Raw genomic sequence first — 24,352 nt, 5'->3', positions numbered from 1 at the left:
TCTATCTCAGTCTTAAGTATACTCAATGACCTGGCCTCCACAGCCTTCTGTGGCAGTAAATCTTCTCAGTTCCTCCACTGCAACTATTCTGGTGATTCTGACAACAGGACCTTCCAAATGTCCAGTAGTTCTGAAGAAGGGTCATTGGACCAGAAACATTATCTCTGCTTTCTCTTCACAGATGCTGCCAGACCTGATGAGCTTTTCAGGCAATTTCTGGCTTTGTTCCCAAAAATGGGGGCAGGACCCCAAGTGTGGTTGTGAGCTGCAACTCTAGGGTCATGAGTTCTCAGATAGTAATGGCTGATATGGAGCTCTGAATGAATTACAGCAGCCAGTCTCCTGCCCAGACCTTCCCCTATTGTTCTGGGAGGAGAGGCGATGGCCTGGTGATATTATCACTGGACTGTTAATCCAGAGAGCCAGGTAATGTTCTGGCAGCCCCAGTTCAAATCCCACCACTGCAGATGGTGGAATTTGAGTTCAATAAAAGTCTGGAGTTAAGATTCTAATGATGACCACAAATCTATTGTCCCTTGATGGAAAAACCCATCTGGGTCACTAGTGTCCTTTTAGAAAGGGAAACTGCCTTCCTTACCTGGTCTGGCCTACATGTGACTCCAGACCCACAAACATGTGGTTGACTCCTAACTGCTATCTAAGTAAGAAAATGGGTAATAAAAATGCTGTCAACCAAATTTGTTTTTGGGCTTCATACCTCTGGAAGGAGGTATTGGTCCTGGAGCAGGTCCAGAGGCGGTTCCTAAGAATGATCCCAGGACTGAAAGGCTTAACGCACGAGCAACATTTGAGGACTCTGAGAGTATACTCGATGGAGTTTAGAAGGATGAGGGGCTGATCTGATTGAAACTTACAGAATACTGAACAGCCTGGAAAGAGTGGACATTGGGAAGATGTTTCCATTGGCAAGCGAGACTAGGACCCGAGTAAAGGGAATACCTTTTAAATTGAAGATAAGGAGAAATCCCTTTAGCCAGAGAGTGGTGAATTCATTGCCACAGAATATTGTGGAGGCCAGGTCATTGAGTCTATTTAAAACAGGGATAGAAAAGTTTTTGATTGCCAAGGGGATCTAAGTTTACAGGGAGAAAATGGAAAAATGGGATTGATAAATCTGTTAGCCATGAATGAACGGCAAAACAGACTTGATGGGCTGAATGCTGTTATTTCTGCTCCTATGTCTACTGGTGTTATGTCTTACATCTTTTTATGGCAATCAACAGTGGTTTCATGGTCATTGTTAGACTCCTAATTTCAGATATTTATTAAATTCAAATTCCACCATCTACCACAGCAAAATTCAAATCCATGTTCTGGGAATAATTACCGGGTCTCTGGATTAACAGTGTAGCGATAATGCCACTAGGTCATTGCCACCGCATAATTAGGGATGGGTCATAAATGCTGGCCTAGCCAGTGGTGCTTTCATCCTGTAAATGAATTATTGAACAGAAGAGGTCTTACAGTGCTTACTTGAGGGGTGCTAACAATTTTCAAGCCTTGAAATTAAGTCACAGTGTGAGACAGAATAGGATTAAGTACTCTCACAGATGGAGTACAATTAGGATTCACTAGGGATGGAGGGAGATTTTTTTTAGGAGATTCCCAGGAAACTGGGCAGGTATCCTCTGGAGTTTTATCTCTCACAATGTTTCCAGGACTTGACAGGGTGGATAGGATGTTTCCCTGGCTGGTGCATTTAAAACCGGGGGCATGGTCTGCCTGTAAGAGGGAGGCCATTTCAGGCTGAGATGAAGAGAATTGTCTTCTGTTGGCGGTGGTGAAGCCTTTGGAGTTCTCTACTGCAGAAGGCTGTTCAAGCTCACTCATTAAGCATGCTCAAGGCAAAAAACGATGGATTCCTGAAGTCTGTTGACATTACAGGATATAGAGATGGCACAGAATTATGATATTGAGTTCGATGATCAGCCCATGAGCAGGTTCAGTGGACTAAGTGGCCTACTCTTATTCCTAATATATAGGAACATATATATGTGGCACCACCTATTTGTGTAGGTTGTTCACCGCCCTTACTGCAGTGCAATTCTTGTAGAAAAAAATCTCTATGTACTAGGACATCTAATCCACTGTAGCAATATGCATCTGATACCTTGTGTTAGTGGCTAGTACTTCTTCACAGCCTATATACTGTCTATATTCATCCCTTGATTGACTTTTGGCCATGCATCCTTATCTGAATGGTTATTGGAATTCATTCGTGAAAATGAGAAAGCACGCGATTGTAGGTAATTTTAGGACATGGGATGCAATTAGTTACGTGATTGTGGGCAGGGAATATGTTAAAGGTATATGTAGTTCAGTTGACGAGAGTGTAGAATGATTGAACAGCTGCTGATTCAATCCCTGTGGCAGTAGTAGCCAGATTAACCTGCATACTCAAATAAATGAGTTTGAACAAGCTGATTCCTGAATTATGCTAATCTTATATATTTACAACCAAAATGTTATTGCTTCCTGATGTCTGAGGTTTCTGGATCTTTGTTTAATACAGGCCTGACCCCTAGCTTTGTTCCACACTTGCAAATTGGAATCCTCAAGTTGCATGTAATCAATTGCATCTTACTAAAGGACAGAGACACCTCTTTGGGTTAGCACTTATTATTTACTTCAGTTGGCAGATTTGAAAAGCAGTGCTTCCCAGGTTTCCATAATGTACTGTATCTGGTATAATGGCTTTTTACCATTATAATCCAATGATCAAAAGTGAGATTCTGCAGCCATAATGTAGACTTGTCCTCATAAAACAAAAGAGAGCTATTGCAAAATCTAGAGCCTCCTAGTGCATGCAGTTCTGCTATAACGCAGTAATTCTGTTCTCGTGCAATCCTGTTATAAGAAAATCGTGTAATAGCAGCACCATTTAAACTAATGGTGCCGGAATCATGTTATAACCAACACGTGCTTTAAAAGTTCACACTTTTGAAACCGTGTCCTCAATTCATCAATTGTGTTATCGCAAATTTGCATTAATGAAACATGCATTATAGCAGCACAACCTATATCCAGTAGTATCCAGGGTAACATTATGCAAAAAAAAACAAAGTTTGTGACAGTCACAAAAACGTAAAAATGTAGAAAACCTAAAGATGTACAGAGAGTACAGGGGTGAAGTAAAAATGAAATTGGAAAGCAAAGATTATGAAAAAAGGCAAAAATCAAGGAAAACACAAAGATGTTTTATCATTACATGTTGAGCAAGATGGTAACTAAGGGGAGGGTAAGAGACATACAGGATGTGTATGAATGTAGAAGATGTGGCTAGGCTTCTTCATGAGTATTTTGCCTACAGAAAGTAGAAGGATGATGCAGACACTCTCAGGAAAGAGGAGTGTGTAATATTCAATGCAATATTCAATGTAATAAGTATAGAAGGCAAGACAGTAATGGAGGTGCTGACATTCTTGAAGGTAGATAAATATTCACGGTGCATAAATGCCTGGCAATGAACTTCTCCAACAGCAGAGAATCTAACCACACTCCCTTTACGTTCCATGGTATTATCATTGCTGAATCAACACCTTTGGGTAACTGTTGACCTGAAACTGAACTGAACTAACCCTATAAATACTATGGCCACAAGAGCTGGTCAGAAGTTCTGTCCACTATCTACAAGGTACAAGTCATGAGTATGATGGAATACTCCACACTTGCCTGATGGGTGCAGCTATGCCAACACTTAAGAAGTTTGATGTTATCCAGGATAACACAGCCTGCTTCATTGCAACGGCATCCACAAATATACATTCCTTCTGCCAACAGCATTCAATCGGTGCAGGATATAACATCTACAAGATGCATTGCACACATCCACTCATGTTTCTCAGACAGCACTTTCCAAACTCTTGATCCCTAATACTAGAAAGATAATGGCAGCAGATAAATGGAAGTTCTGTCATCTCCAACTTCCAATCGAAGCCACTCACTGTCCAGACTTGGAGACATATCACCATTCCTCCAGTGTTGCTGGGTCAAATTTCTGGAACTCCCTCCCTTAACTACATTTAGGGGCACCTATACCAAATGGGCAGCAGCAATTCAAGAAGACAGCTCACTACCATCTTCTCAAGGGCAACTATGGATAGACAATAAATATTGGCTTTGCCAGTGGAACCCACATCTCTTTAATGAATAATTTAAGAAACAACAGGGCTAGATAGATTGTATCTAGAACATGTCATGGCAGCCATGATGGATGTTCTGAGTAACATTATTCAGTCCTCACTAGTGACAGACGAGGTGCCAGATGTCCGTGAAAATTATACCTGTGGTTGAAAAAGGTGTAAGGGGTCTGTCAAATAATTATACCCCAGGCAGTCTTTCTTTGTTGTGAAAATTATTTGATGCAATTCTGAGAGTCAGGATACATTGTCATGGAGAAAGACATGGCTTAACCCAAATATACAGTATTAGTTTGTAAGGAGAAGGTCATGTCTTCATAACCCAAATTAACGCTTTGAAGAACTAACGAGGAAGTTTGATGAGGTAGTACAGTGCATGTTGACTATATGGATTTTAGAAAGGCCTTTGACAAGGTTCTAGACTGGAAATTGGTCGGCAAAGTAAAAGCACATGCGATACTAGGGAGTATAATGCATTGAATCCAAATTTAGCCCAGCGATAGGAAGCAAGAGGTAATACTTCATGGATGTTCTTGCAAACGGAATGTGGTTTCCGTGGTGTTCCACGGGACTTAGTGTGGTTCCCTTGCTGTTTGCTGTGTATGTTTACTATTTAGATTCCAATGTGCGAGACACTATTGAGAAAGTTACAGTCACTACAAAATACAGTCATTTAAAATTGATTGTGAATAGTTGAATAGTTATCAACTCCAGAATAATATCGATGGCTTGGTTGAGTGGGAAGCAAAATGGCAAATGGAATTCAATCCCGAGAAGTCATAAGGTCATACATTTGGGTGGGCAAATAAAAGTAGGGAAACACAATAAAGAGAAGGATACTGAGGAACTAAGAGATCTTGGAGCACATGTCCACCAGTCCTTGAAGGTAGCAGGGCTGCTAGATAAGGTGGTTAAAAAAAAATCTTTGAAATACTTTCCTTTATTGGATTTTAATACAAAAGCATTTTTTTAAAAATTGGAACTGTATAAAATGTAACAAATGGAAGTCTGAGTCTCCACTTTATAGAAAGGACATGTTTGCTCCGGACAAAACACAGAGGAAACTTATGAGGATGATGGTAGGGGTTGGAAATTGCAACCATGAGGAGCGTTTGGACATGTTAGAGTCTTTAATCCTTAAAACAATGGAGGTCAAGGGGTACAAAAGAATTAAGATAAAGTAGGCAGGACAGATTTGTTTTCACCAATAAAGTGTTGATTTCTGAGGGGCGCAGATTTGAGGTGATTGGTAACAGGAATAGAGGGGAGTTGAGGAAAGGCTTTTTCACTTAGAAGGTGATGGTTTCTGGAATGTCTGCTCCTTTTTGGTGGTTTGTACAGAAGCACTCAACCTATTTACAAGGAACCTACTCCTGAAGCATTTTAAGCCAAAGCAGCAAGTACTGGAATGTCCTATTAGAATGGGTAGCTAGCCTTCCTTTCTTGGCCACAACGGGCTGAATGGCCTCTTTCTGCACAGTAATCTTTCCATGGTTTCTAACTACTGTGGAGGAGGCTAGAGTTGAACATGCACTTTTTAAAATGGCACTGAGGTGAGTGGATGGGATCACAGAAATACAAAGGAACACAGATTTCCACAGACCAAGTCATGACAGGGTAAAGATAAATTGGGGACATGTGAGTCATCAACTTTGGATTGAAGAAATATAAATATTCTAAATGAGACATGAAATTACACAATCTGGAGGAGCAAAGGGATTTGAGGAGGCTGATATTTAGATCACAATATGCAGAATAGTTTGTATATTCCAGGAACTGTTTTTTTTGTACAATGAGTTAAGCCATTCACCTTTCTCTATTTATTTTAATGATATGGTGGATTTGACTCATACTGTGTCTCGCAGCCATTTTCACAGGTGTCCCAACATTCAATCCTTGATTCTCGCCATAAGGAGAGGGTTGAAGGATTTGTTAAAGCCAGGCCCTGACGCATTGCTTTTAGCCTCAGGATCTCCACCTTGACATGCAAAGCCTTGGCTGCAATGATCAAAGTTAAAGCCTCCATGATCCATGACATATGAGGTTATGGTGCAGTCAAAGTCTCGGTTGCTAATGAAAGATGAGCAATGCTTAGCAAATGTAACAGCTTATATCTTTGTGATATTAGAATGGGCTGCTCATCTCACGTGGATCTGACTTAACCAGAGCAATGTTGCAGCAAATATTGTCACAGTATGTGTGAATCCATTGACAAAATTGTGCCTTATTTCCAGTGATGTAGCTACCTCAGTGTGCATAGTATGTTTTCTTCTTCCCCTCTGTCCCTCTATGTCTAGTGAAGACCTAGGTTCCTCAGCTGGGTCGGCAGTTGGCCATGTTGGCATGGAAAACTTGGCCAGTCACCCTCTGGTGTCTTTTGGCCTCTTGGGCTGTGTCCTATTGAGAGTCTCTGCCCAGGTGGAGGCTCACTCCCCTCGGTTTGAGCTGTACAGGCCTTGACATCGCAATTGGGTCTCAGCTTGTATCCAGAAGCCACTGGGCATTCTGCTCAGCCTGTCTCCAAGGCTGCCACAATCCTCGTCGTGAAAACATACCAGAACCGTTACAATAGTGAATCACAATGCTGCTACTGTGCAGAAAGAGGCCATTCAGCCCTTTGTCCCTTCGTTAGTAACAATCTCCTGCCTTTCCCCCACATCTCTACATACCACTTCTATCCAAATAATCATCCAATGGCCCTTTTGAATGTGTCAATTGAACCTGCCTTCACCACGTTCCCAGGCAGTACATTCTGCTCCCTAACTACTCACTGTGTGAAAAAGCTTTTTCTCACATCACTCTTGCTTTGTTTACACATCACTTTAAATCTATGCCCTCTCATTCACTTTTTCACATGAATAGGAAACATTTAGAGGGATATGGGCCAAACGCAGTTTAGTTTGGGAAATATGGTCGGCATGGACGAGTTGGACCTATGGCTCTATGAGTGGATCAACTTCTCCCTATGGGTCCACCCAGCCCGCTCTTAATTTTGGCAAATTCTATGAAATCTCCTCTGAGCTGCCTTCTGGTGGTGGCATCTGGTTGAAGGAGATAGAAATGGCAGGACATGATCCTTTTAATGAGAAGAAAGATGGGGTGGTCAGTGAGAACAAGGGGAACACCATTGCTGTTCTGGAAGTAGGAAGGGAAGGGCTGAAGGCAGGAGTGCCTCACTATTTGTAATCTAATCATTTTTAAACCAAAGACAAAGAAAGAAACATGAATTATGAGCTTATACTTCTCTGACTCAAACTGTACCCATTTTAAAAATTCCCATACACAGATAGACACACAAAGAGACAAGACAGGACCTGAGTATTAAGGGTGAGAATGGGAAAAGAAGTCAGCATGGCATAGTTCTGGCCCCAGTCCAGATCACAGATGTCAATGAGTTTTTTTTTTCTTTGGGGTTTGTTTCTCATTCTTCTGATTTTCTTTTTGCTAAAGATCCGAAGTTGGGGATGTACATTTACTCCATTTACTAGCTGAGCAATCTGCCCTTTTAAACCTTCTGAAGTTGACTTTATGGTTTTCCCTTCCAACAAGGAAATTTGGAGAGTAGATTATTGAATAAGTGAGAATAGCTACCAGAAGGTTTTCTGTTACTTCTCGATATAGAAAGGATCAAAAGAGATTGAGATGTTTCCTCTTTGCAGGACACAGACACGCGCAAACGTCACTCAGGAGCTAATTAGGTGTTTGTTACTATGCTTCTATCTTATCAAGTCCCTTCATAATTTTAGGAGAGGTTGAATAGGTTGGGGCTGTTTTCCCTGGAGTGTCGGAGGCTAAGGGGTGACCTCACAGAGGTTTATAAAATCATGAGGGGCATGGATAGGATAAACAGATAAGGTCTTTTCCCTGGGGTGGGGAAATCCAGAACTAGAGAGCATACATTTAAGGTGAGAGGGGAAAGATTTAAAAGAGACCTAAGGGGCAACTTTTTCACACAGAGTGTGGCGTGTGTATGGAATGAGTTGCCAAAGGAACATAGAACATAGAACATAGAAGAATACAGCGCAGTACAGGCCCTTTGGCCCTCGATGTTGCGCCGATCCAAGCCCACCTAACCTACACTAGCCCACTATCCTGGTGGGCTGGTAGGCTGGTACAATTGCAACATTAAAAAGGCATCTGGGTGAGTATATGCATGGAAAGGGTTTAGAGGGATATGGGCCAAGTGGTAGTAAATGGGACTAGATTAGTTTAGGAATTCTAGTCGGCTAAGACGAGCTGGACCGAAGGATCTGTTTCCGTGCTGTACATCTCTATGACTCTGAGATTCCCCCCTCAATTTCAATGAGTATTGTGTATTTTGTAAATAAAGAAATTTATTGGAACTGCAGAAGTTAGGACTATATTGCCTCTTAGATAAAGCAGAAACAAAGATGAGACCTATTTGGAGTAGTGACAGTATTAATTTTGAGCTGATTTGATTGATTTATTGTAGTCACACGTACCTAAGTACAATGAAAAGCTTTGTTTTGTGAGCAGTAAAGGCAGATCATATAAAACAAGGATATGCACATCATACGGTGCTCAGACAGAGCAAGGCATACAGTTAATGGATGCACAGGACATTCACAAAGCAAGATCAACAATTACTTGAAGTTGGTCAGGTCCATTCAGCAGTCTAATAGTAGCAGGGAAGATGCTGTTCTTGAAACTGTTGATGCCTGTGTTCAAGGTTCTGTATCCTCTGCCTGACGGGAGAGGTTGTACGAGAGCATTACTGAGGTGGGAGGGGTCTTTGATGTTGGTGGCCTTTCTGCGGCAGGTTGGCTTCCATGATAGCCTGGGCTGTGCACATAACGGCCTGATGTTTCTTATAACCCTGGGCAAAGCAGTTGTCGTTATGCACCCAGATCCTACCATAGGTGTAGAATCAAACTTTGACACCCAAAACTCATGGTGGACAAAATCCATAAGGGCAGCTTAACTAAAGGTTGTATTTATGGATCAATGTCTTTTCAGTAAGTTTGCTAACACTTTTCATTCTGAGAATAATTTAAGAAATATTCAAAAGTTTTGAATGTTCCTTTAATGCTGACAAATTATTTTCAAAATTCTGCTGCAACTTATAGATAACTTCAGTTCTGAAATAAATTATCTAAATCTGCTCCATAGATTTTGCTGTGTGCTACATTTTGCAGGGCAAATTTTACACACTTCCAGCACTGGCTGAGAGTCTTTCTTGATAGAAGTATAGATCACGAATAGCCCATTGATCACAATATCACCAATCAGGCGATTTCTACTTCTGTCCATCAAAGTTCTGGATAATATTGACTCATATAGTAACAATCATAATGATGGATTATTTCTCTATCTCTTAGAATATCCCAAGATACAGAATGGCCAGGTTGAATGTCCTCTGGGCTATAAAAAAATGAACCAGACAAGTTGTCAAGGTGAGTGATATGGAGTTAAAAGATGACATGTCTTATGGTTTTAGACAATGTAGGAATGAGTACAATTCCGTGTCCCACTGTTAAGTGAGGCAGTACATAGAGAATAGTAACATAGTTGATAATTAAGTTGAATTATAGAATAGTTACATCAGTGAAGACAGCCAATCAGCCTGACTTGTCTGTGTAAGAGTAGTTCATCTGCTCCCAATTTCCTGTCTGTTCCCAACAGCCTTGCAGATTTTTAAAAAAATATTGTTTCTTCAGGTAATTATCGAATTCTTCTCTAAAAGACATAAATAGCTGTATTCTGTACTTTTTGGGAGATCCGAAATAACTGCTGCAAAATTTATTTTTTTTTCTTTATACCATAGTTATTCCTTTTGTCAATCATCTTGAGTCAGTTTCCTTTGGTTTTTGACTCTTTTGTCACCAGGAACAATTTCTGTCTAGCCACTCTGGCCAGGTTCCTCTAGATTTGAACATCTCGACCAAATCACCTTTCCACTTTTTTTCCTCTAAGAACAAATCACAACCATCCCATACAAAATAATAATATTGCAAATGGCAATGAACTGAAATGAAAACACAAAATGTTGGAGATCATCAGCCAATCAAGCAATATAGGGTTAGGGTTGGCTGAGATCTCAGTTATCCATTAAAGTGTTGAAACATCTGAGCCCCAGTGAAACAAATACTTGGTAGATTGCTCTGTCTCGCTGATAGAGGCTGACAATTGCATCATGTTTATTTAAAGAAGTTTTATGTGCTTACAGTTCCTGCTATTGTTATTTTAAAATGCTACATCTGATATTTTTTCTCTCAGATGTAGGATGCTTGTAAACATGAAGAAGAGTGCTTTATCCAATTAGACTCTGTAGATTTGAACTCTTATCTAAGTAGTCATTAAGATAGAATGTGAACCCACTTGATTGACTTTCCCAAAACACTTTAAACTGTGGGAACATGGCCCTTTCTCCTTTGTTTTCCCAAAATAAGCAGCTAAGCAACTCAGACCAGATAAGTTATGTATTTTCCTTGTTGGAGTGGTATTAGAATCACCAAAATTGAAATTGGTTAGTTTGAGAGAGGGTGGAATGGAGTGGAGTCCCTGCCCCCAGTTGTAATTTAGATTCCGATTGGCAATATCTGTATATATGCCAGATTCAGACAGGGCTGGGTTTCATGAACGTGGCTTTCAATGATCAGATTGCTTACCATTATTTAAGAATGACACACATTCTAATGGCCAGTTGGATGAGATATTGGAGCCTGTTGGGAAAGTGTTTCCATTGCTAGGAGAGACTAGGACCAAAGGCACAGCCTTAGAGTAAAGGGAAGACCTTTTAGAATGGAGATAAGGTGAAACTTCTTCAGCCTGACTGTGGTGAATCTATGGAATTCATTGCCACAGAAGGTTGTGGAGACCAGGTCATTGAGTATATTTAAGACTGAGATAGACAGGTTCTTGACTTTCAAAGGGATCAAGGGTTATGGGGAGAAAGTGGGAGAACGGGGTTGAGAAACTTCTCTGCTATGACTGAATGGTGGAGCAGACTCAATGAACTAAATGGCCTATTTTCTGCTCCTATGTCTTGATCTTATGGTTGGATTGGTATCTAGAGAATATAACCCATCAAGGATTCAGTGTTTTGGGGGGTGAAAGGTTGGGATTCCCAGGACGTGGAGAGGTTGCAGAAGTACCTACATCCTAATGATATCCAGGATACTCTATAAAAAAGCACGACAAGTCCAATCCAGTCAATTCCCGCCCCATTAGCCTAATCTCGATCATCCGTAAAGTGATGGAAGATGTTATCAACAGTGCTATTACCTGCTCAGCAATAACCTGCTCAGTGACACCCAGTTTGGGTTCTGCCAGGGCCACTCAGCTCCTGACCCCATTACAGTCTTGGTTCAAAGGAGCTGAAATGTCAGGGGGGTTAGCTCTCCCAATGTTTAAAATAATACCTGGCACATAGGAAGATGGTTGTGGTTGGTGAAAGTCAGTCCTCTCAGCTTCTGGACATCTCGACAGGAGTTCCTTAGTGTTGGGTCCGAGGCCCAATCATCTTTGGCTGCTTCATCCATCATAAAGTCAGAAGTGGGGATGTTCACAAATGATTACACATTGTTCAACACCATTTGTGACTCCTCAGATACAGAAGTATCAAGATGTAGCAAGACCTGGATGATATCCAAGCTTGGGCTGATAAGTGATAAGTAATATTTGCATCACACAAACACCAGACTATGACCATCACCAATAAAAGACATGACCGCCCCTTGATATTCAATGGTGTTACTGTCACTGAATCCCCCACCATTAGCATCCTGGAGGTTACCAGAAATGCAACTGGACTAACTACATAAACATAGTGGCTACAAGGGCATGTCAGAGGCTAGGAATACTCACCACCTGACTCACTAAAAACTGGCCACTATCTACAAGGCTGAAAATGTGTGCTGGAAAAGCGCAACAGGTCAGGCAGCATCCAGGGAACAGGAGAATCGAGGTTTCGGGCATAAGCCCTTCTTCAGGCTGAAGAAGGGCTTATGCCCGAAACCTCGATTCTCCTGTTCCCTGGATGCTGCCTGACCTGTTGCTTTTCAGCTCTGATCTCCAGCATCTGCAGACCTCACTTTCTCCACTATCTACAAGGCACAATTCAGGAGTGTGATGGAATACTGCCCACTTGCCTGGATGGGTATAGCCCCGACAACACTCAAGCTTGACACCGTGCAGGACGAAGCAGCCCGCTTGATTGGCACCATACCCGTAACGTGCTTACATCGTCTTTACCTTCTCTTGCTTCCCTTCTGCCTTGCCCCCTCAAAAAGACAGGTTTCTAAGATAGGTAAGGCTGAGGACTGGTAACCTATGTAGTTTGTTTCTTAAACACCAATAAATTTATGAATGCGCTTTTGCATTTCTAATGGATGTCAGCTGGGTCACTTCTGTGCCTCAAATGGCATTTATTTTTCTCTCTTCTCTCGCTACACTCTAAGTAAATGTCAACTCCTGGCTGGCAGAATTTGGCTTAATACAAAGCTGGGCTTTAAAGATAGCACTGGTGCTGGGAATCCCAGCATATCCCGCAGTGGGAAGTGCTCCTTCCTCTGGCGAGAGTGTATCTAGGACAAGAGAGGTACCACAGAGACATGGTACATTATTGATAGGTTGCTTTCAGATAACAATGTGAGAAATGTCTCTGGGGCTCAGAGACAGAAACCCTCTGTGAAAGTCCCCAGAATTAATACAGAGTGAACTTTATCAGAATTCAGCTCTGTTTCTAGAAGTTGTACAAAATGTAGAAACTGCTGATGAGCGCTATTGTTATCTATTACTTACCTCCACACAATTTGCAACACTTCCAAGTTTTGTGCACTCTAAGTTTTGGAATTGTGCCCTGCACTTCCAAGTCTCCATAATCAACACAGATCAAGAAAAGCGGTGATCCTGATCCAGATTACTAAGGAAACTTCACTGTGTACATTAAGCTAGTCTGAAAAGCAACAACTCATCTCTGACCTCCACCTCCTGTCACTTGGCCATCTTCACAACCATGCTGCTACTGTCATTTTTATTCAACAAGCTTTAATTTTGTCAAACTTTTTATGTAACAAGGGTATTAGAAGTGATTGAGTGGACCAGACTATCATGGAGGCAGCTGTCCCTTTGGAATGCTTATACTTGCATAAGTAAATTCAATGACTTGTTGGTTAATAATTATAGCGTTATAAAGCTTGCAGAGTGTTTAATGAATGAATCCAGACTGAAGACCCATTAATATGAATGCCTCAGGAATTCACTTAGGGACATTGAAATAAAGAGGAAATCAGGCTTCATGTCTGCATTTTAAATATCGTTGTGAGGTATCAATAACTATGTAATTGAATCCTGAATATAAACTTCAGAATAAGGTGGCAAGGGAGAGGAAAAGGCTGTCTATTCCTCTCCACTGTGCACACTCTGTGATCAGCCCTGAGAGAATGGGCTTTAAATCCATTAAGTAAAGATTACACACTGTAGAATCTCAAAATGGAATTTTAACCACATATTCAGTACTGTCCTTTTCAACATTGAGACTTAACCTGTTTACTGAAAATGGAAATTGTGAATGGTTAGCTTTCCAGTTAATTTATAGGTTATGATTTTACTATTAGTTCTGCCCACTGTATCACAAAGAGTCATACAGGTCTACAGCACAGGACCATCACATTCACTCCAGTCACCAAACTATTCCAATCCTATTTCCCAGCACTTAGCCCATAGCCTTGTATGGAGAAAGTGAGGACTGCAAATGCTGGAGATCAGAATCAAGAATGTGGTGCTGGAAAAGCACAGCTGGTCAAGCAGCATCCGAGGAGCAGGAGAATCAATGTTTCAGGCATGAGTCATTTCATGATGAAGGGCTCTTGCCCAATACATCGACTCTCCAGTTCTTCAGATGTTGCCTGACCAGCTGTGCTTTTCCAGCACCACACTCTTGATTCTGATCTCCAGCATCTGCAGTCCTCACTTTCTCCATACAAGGCCAAGGGCTAACATGGAAACAGACCCTCTCGCCCTTGTATGCCTTGACCTTGCAGATGCATATCTGAAGGCTTATTAAATACTATGAAGCTTTCTGCCTGTACCACCCTGGTAGACAATGAGCTCCAGATTCTCACTACCCTTAGGGTGAAAAGAATTTTCCTCAAGTTCCCTCTAAAGCTCCTGCTCCTTACCTTAAACCTGTGCCCCCGGTCACTGATCACTCCATCAAGGGCAAAAGTTTCTTCCTGTCTACCCTACCGAAACCACTCATAATTTTATACAGCTCATCATTATAGGCTCCTCTTGCTTTAAGAAAAAAACAACTTCAGTCTATCCAATCTCTCTTTATCAGCTCTGAAACTTCTTATATAGAGTCATAGAGATGTACAACATGGAAACATACCCTTCGGTCCAACTTGTCCATGCCGACCAGATATCCTAACCTAATCTAGTCCCATTTGCCCATATCCCTCTAAACTCTTCCCCTTCATTTACCTTTTAAAAGCCTTCACCACTTCCTCTGGCAGCCCATTCTATACACATACCACCCTCTATGTAAAAAAGTTGCCCCTTAGGTCCCTTTTATACCTTTCCTCTCTCACCCTAAACCTTGCCCTTTAGTTCTGGACTCACCCACCCCAGGGAAAATGCCTGGTCTATTTATTCTATTCATGCTCATCATGATGTTATAATCCTCTATAAGGCCATTGCTCAGACTCTGACCCTCCAGGGAAAACTACCCGAGCCTGTTCATCCTTTCCCTATGACTCAAATCCTCCAACCCTGGCAGCATTCTTGTAAATCTTTTCTGAACCCTTTCAAGTTTCACAACATCCTTCCAATAGGAAGGAGACCAGAATTGCACACAATATTCCAATAGTGGCCTAACTAATGTCCTGTACTCAATACTCTGACCAACAAAGGTAAGCATACCAAATGCCGCCTTCATGATCCTATCTACCAGCAACTCTACTTTCAGGCAACTATGAACCTGCACTCTAAGGTCTCTTTATTCAGCAACACTCCCTAGGACCTTACCATTAAATATATAAGTTCTGCTCTGATTTGCTTTTCCAAAATGCAACACCTCGCATTTATCTAAATTAAACTCCATCTGCTACCCCTCAGCCCATTAGGCCATCTGATCAAGATCCGTTGTAATCTGAGGTAACCTTCTTCGCTGTCCACTACACTTCCAATTTTGGTGTCACCTGCAAATTTACTAACTATACCTCCTATGTTCACATCCAAATCATTTATATAAATGACAAAAATAGTGGGCCCAGCACCGGTCCTTGTGACACACCACTGGTCACAGGCCTCCAGTCTGAAAAACAACCCTCCACCGCCACCCTCTGTCTTCTACTTTGAGCCAGTTCTGTATACAAATGGCTAGTTCTCCCTGCATTCCATGAGATCTAACCTTGTGAACCAGTGTCCCATGGAGCCTTATCGAACGCCTTACTGAAGTCTGTATAGTTCACGTCCACTGCTCTGCCCTCATCAATCACAGAACATAGAACATAGAATATAGAACAATACAGCACAGAACAGGCCCTTCGGCCCACGATGTTGTGCCGAACATTTGTCCTAGCTTAAGCACCCATTCATGTACCTATCCAATTGCCACTTAAAGGTCGCCAATGATTCTGACTCTGCCACTCCCACAGGCAGCGCATTCCATGCCCCCACCACTCTCTGGGTAAAGAACCTACCCCTGACATCTCCCCTATACCTTCCACCCTTCACCTTAAATTTATGTCCCCTTGTAACACTCTGTTGTACCCGGGGAAAAAGTTTCTGACTGTCTACTCTACCTATTCCTCTGATCATCTTATAAAGCTCTATCAAGTCACCCCTCATCCTTCGCCGTTCCAACGAGAAAAGGCCGAGAACTCTCAACCTATCCTCGGACGACTTCCTCTCCATTCCAGGCAACATCCTGGTAAATCTCCTCTGCACCCTCTCCAAAGCTTCCACATCCTTCCTAAAGTGAGGCGACCAGAACTGCACACAGTAATCCAACTGTGGCCTAACCAAAGTCCTGTACAGCTGCAACATCACTTCACGACTCTTGAATTCAATCCCTCTGCTAATGAACGATAATACTCCATAGGCCTTCTTACAAACTCTATCCACCTGAGTGGCAACCTTCAAAGATCTATGTACATAGACCCCAAGATCCCTCTGTTCCTCCACCTGACTAAGAACCCTACCATTAACCCTGTATTCCGCATACTTATTTGTTCTTCCAAAATGGACAACCTCACACTTGGCAGGGTTGAACCCCATCTGCCACTCCTCAGCCCTGCCTCCTGACTTTCCGCATAAGCCTACCATGGGGAACCTTATCAAATGCCTTACTAAAATCCATGTATACTACATCCACTGCTCTAACCTCATCCACATGCTTGGTCACCTCCTCAAAGAATTTAATAATCCTCTTTGTTACTTCCTCAAAAAACTCAACCAAGTTCATGAAACATGATTTCCCACGCACAAAGCCAAGCTGACTATTCTTAATCAGTCCTTGCCTTTCCAAATATATGTAAATCCTGTCCCTCAGGATTCCCTCCAACAACATCAGGCTCACCATGTTGATGGAGGTCTACAGTTCCCTGGCTTGTCCTTACCACCTTTGTTAAATAGTGGCACCACGTTAGCCAACCTCCAGTCTTCTGGCACTCCACCTGTGACTATCGATGATACAAATATCTCAGCAAGGGGCCCAGCAATCACTTCCCTAGCTTCCCATAGAGTTCTAGGGTACACCTGATCAGTTCCTGGGGATATATCCACTTTTATACGTTTCAAGACATCCAGTACCTCCTCCTCTGTCATATGGGCATTTTTCAAGATGTCACCATCTATTTCCTCAATTCTATACCTTCCATGGCCTTTTCCACAGTAAACACTGATGCAAAATGCTCGTTTAGTATCTCCCCCCATCTCCTGCGGCTCCACACAAAGGCTGATCTTTGAGGGGGCTCTATTCTCTCACGGGTTACCCTTTTGTTCTTAATGTATTTATAAAAACCCTTTGGATTCTCCTTAACCCTATTTGCCAAAGCTATCTCATGTCCCCTTGTTGCCCTCCTGATTTCCCTCTTAAGTATACTCCTACTGCCTTTATACTCTTCTAAGGATTAGATCAGACAGCATGTTTTCCTTTTTATTTAATTTTTTATTTCCCTTTATTTCCTGCTTCACCACACACCTTGATTTGAAAGTATCAGACAATATTGATGACTAACCTCTCTGTCAGTGTGGTTGATTGCTGATGAGCAACAAAAGTCAGTTGTGATTCAGGCAAGGTGGATCAAAGCATCGGGGTTAAATATTTCATGTTCAGCTAAACTGCTTGACTATCCATGGCATTTGCGTAGCCTGGTGAGATCTGATCAAACAAATTCAAGTCTGGCTGTAAAATAGAAGTGTTGGCCAGTTTGTTTGAGAATCGACGTTTTGGGCAAAAGCCCTTCATCAGGAATGAAGGGAGGGAGCCTCTGGGGTGGAGAGATAAATGGGAGGGGGTTGGGGCTCGGGAGAAGGTAGCAAAGAGTACAATTGGTGGATGGAGGTGGGGATAAAGGTGATAGGTCAAAGAGGAGGGTGGAGAGGATAGATAGGAAGGAAGATTGGCAGGTAGGACAGGTCATGAGGATGGTGCTGACCTGGAAGGTTGGAACTGGGGTAAGGTGGGGGGAGGAGAAATGAGGAAACTGGTGATGTCCACATTGATGCCCTGGAGTTGAAGTGTTCTGAGGCAGAAGATGAGGCGTTCTTCCTCCAGGTGGTGAGGGAGTGGCGGTGGAGGAGTCCCAGCACTTGCATGTCCTCGGCAGAGTGGGAGGGCGAGTTGAAATGTTGGGCCGTGGGGTGGTGGGGTTGATTGGTGCGGGTGTCCCAGAGATGTTCCCTAAAGCGTTTTTGCCCGAAACGTCAATTTTCCTGCTCCTCAGATGCTGCCTGACCTGTAGTGCTTTTCCAGCACCACTCTAATCTAGACTCTGGTTTCCAGCATCTGCAGTCTTCACTTTTGCCCAGTTTGTTTGAGACTCAAGTGCACTTATCCTATTTTAAAAGACTTTAGTAGAAAGGAACTGAAAAGTTACTGGTAAACGAGTAAGACACTCACTCAGCCTTCATTGCTCACAATGTGGTTTCTCTACACTGAAGGGAAATGAAGTGTAGACTGGGTGTGCAGTTCGCAGAACACCTCCATTCTGCCCGCAAAAAAGGTCCTGAGCATCCAATTGCCTGCCACTTCAACACACCACCTTGTTCCCTGGCCAATATCTCTGTCTCAGGCTTGCTGCAGTGTTCAAGTGAAGCTCAGAACAAGCTGGAAGGGCAGCACTTCATTTTTCCCCTTGAGAACTCCATAGCCTTCTGGAACTCAATATCGAGTTCAACAATTTTCTCCTTACCCCAACCCCCGCACACTTGGCCTTGTTATCACATGGTCTGCTACTATACACAGCCCATTGTCAGCCACTAATTGCCCCCATTAGTAGCTGTTTGTTCTCCCAGGCTGATCACTTTCCACTCCTTTGTCTGTCTAACTGTTCCTGTCTCCCTTTGGAATCTACCTCCACGTATTGTTTATTCCTTAACCCATTTTTTTCATTGCAAAACCTTATATTTAATCGCTGATTGTCTGAGGATGGGAGGTGGTTGCAGAGCTGAAAGTCTTCTGGTTCTCTGTCTCCTCTCTTGCAAACTTTTCAACTGCACTTCTGGAGGGTGACAGATGAAAAAAGAGAGGAACACTTTCTTCCCTTACTCACCAAACTCTCAGATCTACACTCTGCTCCATTGTACTGCTGTTCATTCAATGTCTTTGAGTTTGCATTTTGCAGAGATTTATTAATCCAATATAATTTGTTACATAGTTTTCTCTTAAGTTACCTTGAGATGTACTCTTTTGTGCTCAACAACATGGTGCATTTTCTTAATCTCAGATATCAACGAATGCCTGATGTCAGGAATGTGTCAAAATGCTAACTGTTTGAACACCAGAGGTAGCTACAGATGTACGTGTAAACCTGGGTATATGATGGATACATCAAGGAGCCACTGCATCTGTAAGTGATAATCTGATGATTCTATGCTGTATATATCAGTGACATTTCTGGATGTAGTTAAGGCAGGCAGATCTTAACCTTCACCACATTGTCATCCAGTTTTCATAATGCATAGAATGTTAAAAAGATCTAACATCTGTGAAAATATTACTAGGAAATATTTTGTGAATATGGTTTCAAATATGTTGTGTTTGATATATTTGTCCTTAATACAAAGCTTAAGGCCTAGAAATGTCAATGCAGGAGGAACATAAGGCCCATTTGTTCTCAGGTGAGACTGGAATATTGATAAGAATCCAACTCTATGAGGTGGACATCAGGAGTTCCAGTTGGAATACTGTGCAAGTTGAAGATCATTCAATGTCTGAAATTCTCCAGCCCTTCAATGCTTCAGGAGTATTGAAAAGGTGGGAAGTCAAGATTTCAAGTAGTCAAGGTACTTATTGGTCTACTTGGCAGCCTTTATGCAAATACCACCATTATTCCATAATTTAGGATGGGAGTTCTGAACTTTGATGTGACACTTTCTGTGGGTTCAGGCTTGCATTCATACCAGTGGAACAAGGCTCTCAGATTGACTGGACCACTTCTGTATTTTACGAGTATACATTCTGTCCAAAAATGGATCCATCCATAAAACCTTTGAAATAAACTGTGCAATCCAGTGCTAAAGTTCCCAAAAAGTACTTGAATTTTTCGTGGCAGCTAATCTCAAGTGCTGCATGGCTTGTCACTGACTCTGTGAGCCAGGCACATTTACAACTTAATAATTCTTGGATGGTACCTGCCCCCACCAAGGGATCATCTTAGGTACTTGGCTTATATCGGGGGAAAGAAAAAAATTGTTGATATCCAATACTTGGAAGAATACCAATACCTCAACACCTAATCTCCCCTCTTCATACAGAGGGAAAATTCTTGAAATCAGTCATTGTGAGTATCCAGGTGTGTGTGTATGTGTGTGCCTGTGTGCAAGCTTGATAGAGGGTATGCATGAGTGTGACAGAATATATGTCTGTGAGAGGGTATGCGTGTGAGTGAAAATGTATGAGTGTGTGTTTGTGTCTTGCATGTGTGTGCATGTGTACATTTTTCCCACTTGTGTAATAGCCACAAGTAAATCCGAGATGAGAAACAGAGAAGAGGCACCTTCTTCAGATATACTTTCTCTGGGTTTCCATGTGTGGGACCAACGTGTCTACTCCAAAGATCCTTTGGAAACTGGTGGTGAATCTTATTCCTAATGTTAATTTTGGTCCTTTAGACTGTTTACTACTTAAGGTAAGCAAGCAATGGAAAGCTCACAGAAATGTTGGATGCTGGATTTGAAAATAATTCCTGTAGCTGTAGGAGCCACACTATCTCAATCAGCTAGAACTGAAGGATTGTCTTGAAGACTAGCCTGACTGCTCTGTTATGAGCAAATTAGGAGTGCTGAACTGATTTGTTTTCTTGTCCCACTCTTCCACTGGTAATAAAAATGCTTGCTTTTAAGAAAGGTAATATTATCAATTATATATTCATATGTATCAGACTGTGCACAGTTAAGTATCAGAAAAAAAAATCAGCCTGGTTCCTCAACTTTAATATATGAAGGACTAGTTTGTTGCAAACCAGGCAAATATATAAAGTTTCTTTACAGATGGTTTAAATTGTGCAAATATATACAACTATCCTTCTTGAAGACCAATACATTAACACGGTCCCACAGAACTCTAGAAAAATATACAAAACTATTTTGGTCAAGTCACAATTAAATTCAGGAAAAATGATTATTCACTGTCCAAATGGTGGCCTGTTTCTGAAGTCACTTTTGCACACAAGCTGTTGATATACATGTTGGTCCTGCGGTTGATATCCTAAATTAGTATATCATCTACCATTGCTTTAGAACAGCTTGCACTGATCTTAAAATGGCCCAGGCGCTGATGGTTGGCTTAACATGAAGATGTCATGAATGCTGTCTGGGGTGTGACTTTCATTGGTCGCTGACTATTTCAAAATAAATCTCTTTTTTGTTTCCTGAAGATCATAAGATGTCATATTGAGGCTTGAATCATTAAAGTGGCCACAATTAATTCCCTGGACTGGTGGTAATCTTGCAACATGAACCCAGTTGCAAGGCCTTTTCATTATCCAGGATGAATGTGGTGAATTTTTCATACCTTTGACATACAGGCCACAAATGACCATCTTGATGCATTTGTGAAGTGTGGCAAAATTAATGTTTCTGATGTCCTCTGTGGGAGTTTGGAATGAGTCAGAGCACTGAATTATAGTCTCTGGCCATGTTAGACCATTAGAGGAGGTTGGCTCACTTGAGAGCCGCAGCCACTGTGATGATAAAACTTATACCATCCAGGATAAAGCAAGCTGCTTCATTGGCACAACATGTACTGACATCCACTCCCTCCACCAAAAATGTGCAGCAGCAGCACAGTGTACTCTGTACTAGACACATTGTAAGAATTCACCAAAGCACCTTCCAAACCCATGATCCCTTCCATCTAAAAGGACAAGGGAAGCAGATACATGGGAACACCATCAACTTCAAGTTTCTCTCCAAGCCACTCACCATCCTGACTTAGAAATATATCGCTATTCCTTCACTATCTCTGGGTCAAAATCCTGGAATTCCCTCGCTCATGGTATTGTGGGTCAGCCCACAACAGGTGGACTGCAGCAGTTCAAGAAGGCAGCTCACCACCCACCTTCTCAAGGGCAACTAGGGATGGGCACAGCCAGTGAGAATCATATCCAATAAAACAGAAGCCATCCTATAGCGCTTTCAACAAAAGCTACATTGCACTGTATTCGGTGGGTTGAATTTTATTATAAAGTGACAAATTTTAGTTTGTTTTAACTAGTAGACAGTTCATCTCCAGAGTTCATAATTGCTTATCTGTAGTTATAGAGAGAGGGCTGAATAGGCTGGGGCTATTTTCCCTGGAGAATCAGAGGTTGAGGAGTGACCTTATAGAGGGGCATGGATAGGATGAATAACCAAGGTCATTTTTCCCAAAGTAGGAAAGACCAAAACTAGAGGGCATAAGTTTAAGGTGAGAGAGAATGATTTAAAAGGACCTATGGGACAACTTTTTCACTCAGAGGGTGGTGCGTGTATGGAGTGAGCTGCCAGAGGAGGTGGTGGAGACTGGTACAATTACAACATTTAAAAGGCAGCTGGAATGGTCCATGACCAGGAAGGATTCAGAGAGATATGGGTCAAACGCTGGCAAATGGTACCTGATTAATTTAGGATATCTGGTCAGCATGGAGGATTTGGACTAAAGAGTCTTTTTCCATGCTGTATATCTTTAAGTGTATGATCCTTTCCATGTTGCCTATGTGGCATAATGGATGCTTATAGCTTACCTACTGTCTGATGATGATATTAGTATCCCACACTTTCATCTCTAAATAATCCTGGACACCTGTAAAAACATTTTTGTTGCATGAAGTGTTTACAGGAGCTAACTGTTGCCCTGAAACTTTCTCAGAATCGGGGTTTGATTTCACCCACTTTAAGCCACATACACACTTTGCCAATCCTGCAATGGTGAAATAATTTTGAGGTTTTAGTGGACCCATTCGAATACATGGTTCTCAAGTTCAGACCACTGGCTGATCCTTTTCTGATGGTCTTGAGTATCTTCTTCAGGATGGATTTTTTCTTCTGCTTTTACATTGGTTTTACATTAACACCAAATTGATTGCTGCAACTTCTGATGAATTTGCAAAAGTTCTGAATTTTAGCTTGAAATAAGCTTTATACTTCTTGTACTAGTTGTTTTATTTGGAAATCTATTTCTCTTTGTCATTTGGCACGCAGCATTACCTCTGTGTGGGAATGTCTTAAACTCTCACCCATCTTTGCAATGTAGCTTGTGTTACCAGCTCAGTTCTTTGTGCCCAGTTATAAGGTGAGTAAAACCTGCCTTTGGCCTCCTTCTAAAACCACAATTGCCCCTCCCACGTGGTTGATGCCCTCCAACATATCTCCTCCAATTCCCACACCTCTGCCCTTAAACCCCATCCCGCTCAAAGCAACAAGGGCAGAACACCCCTCGGTCCTCACTTTCCACCCGACCAACCTTCGGATAAATCACATCATCCACCGCCATTTCCACCACCTGCAAACAGACCCTAACACCAGAAATATATTTCCCACCCCACCCCTATCCACCATCCGTAAAGACCATTCTCTCCATGACTCCCTTGTCAGGTCCCCGCCCTCCCCACCAACGCACCCGTCACTCCTGGCACCTTCCCCTGCCACCACAAGAAGTGCAAAGCCTGTGCCCACACCTCTGCCCTCACCTCCGTCCAAGGCCCCAAAGGACCCTTCCACATCCAGCAGAGATTTACCTGTACTTCCACACATATCATCTACTGCATCCGTTGCACCTGATGTGGTCTCCTCTACATTGTGGAGACAGAACACCAACTTGCGGATCTTTTCAGAGAACACCTGCACTGACCAATCCCACCACCCTGTAGCTGAACACTTTAACTCCCCTTCCACTCTGCCAAGGACATGCCGGACCTGGGCCTCCTCCGTCACCAAAACCTAACCACCCACTGTACCCCCCAACCCCACCACGTTCCTGATGAAGAGCTTATGCTTGAAAGGTTGATTCTCCTGCTCCTTGGATGCTGTCTGTCCGGCTGTGCTTTTCCAGCACCACACTTTTTGACTCAGTCCTTCCAAAGTAGTCTTCTCTGGAATCTAGCCTCTAGTGTGTACTGGGCCTGGACTCTAGATTGCACTGGCCTTCACCCTGAGGCCAGAGACCACTCTGGAATCATCTTGAGGTGGGAAGTCCACGCTGAGCCCACACTAGGCCGAAACACCACCATATTGACCTGCACATACTTAATGTATCTTCAACTTTCCTTTATGCTGCACTCTCAATACCAGTCAACCTCACAATACAGGGAAAAAGTGAGGACTGCAGATGCTGGAGATCAAAATCAAAGGATGTGCTGGAAAAGCACAGCAGATCAGGCAGCATCTGAGGAGCAGGAGAGTCGAACGTTTCGGACATAAGCCCTTCATCGGGAATGAGGCTTGTGGCCCAAAGGGGTAGAGAGATAAGTGGGGATGGGGTGGGGGTGGGGCTGGGGTAAGGTGGCTGGGAATACGATAGGTGG

The 24,352-nt window shown here is 42.4% G+C and overlaps 1 protein-coding gene across 1 annotated transcript in view; it reads left to right on the top strand.

Annotated features, from left to right (window-relative positions):
* Positions 1 to 24,352, top strand: part of LOC122553394 (latent-transforming growth factor beta-binding protein 2-like) — a 366,328-nt gene that overhangs the window by 140,845 nt on the left and 201,131 nt on the right. Inside the window, exons 7-8 of the mRNA XM_043697103.1 lie at positions 9,500 to 9,574; positions 19,076 to 19,198. Of these exons, the coding sequence (XP_043553038.1) occupies positions 9,500 to 9,574; positions 19,076 to 19,198 (198 nt within the window). The remainder of the gene's footprint in view (positions 1 to 9,499; positions 9,575 to 19,075; positions 19,199 to 24,352) is intronic.

This window comes from Chiloscyllium plagiosum, chromosome 10, assembly GCF_004010195.1.
Source record: "Chiloscyllium plagiosum isolate BGI_BamShark_2017 chromosome 10, ASM401019v2, whole genome shotgun sequence".
In the NCBI taxonomy this organism is placed as follows: Eukaryota; Metazoa; Chordata; class Chondrichthyes; order Orectolobiformes; family Hemiscylliidae; genus Chiloscyllium; species Chiloscyllium plagiosum.
This window is presented reverse-complemented; position numbering and strand designations above follow the sequence as displayed.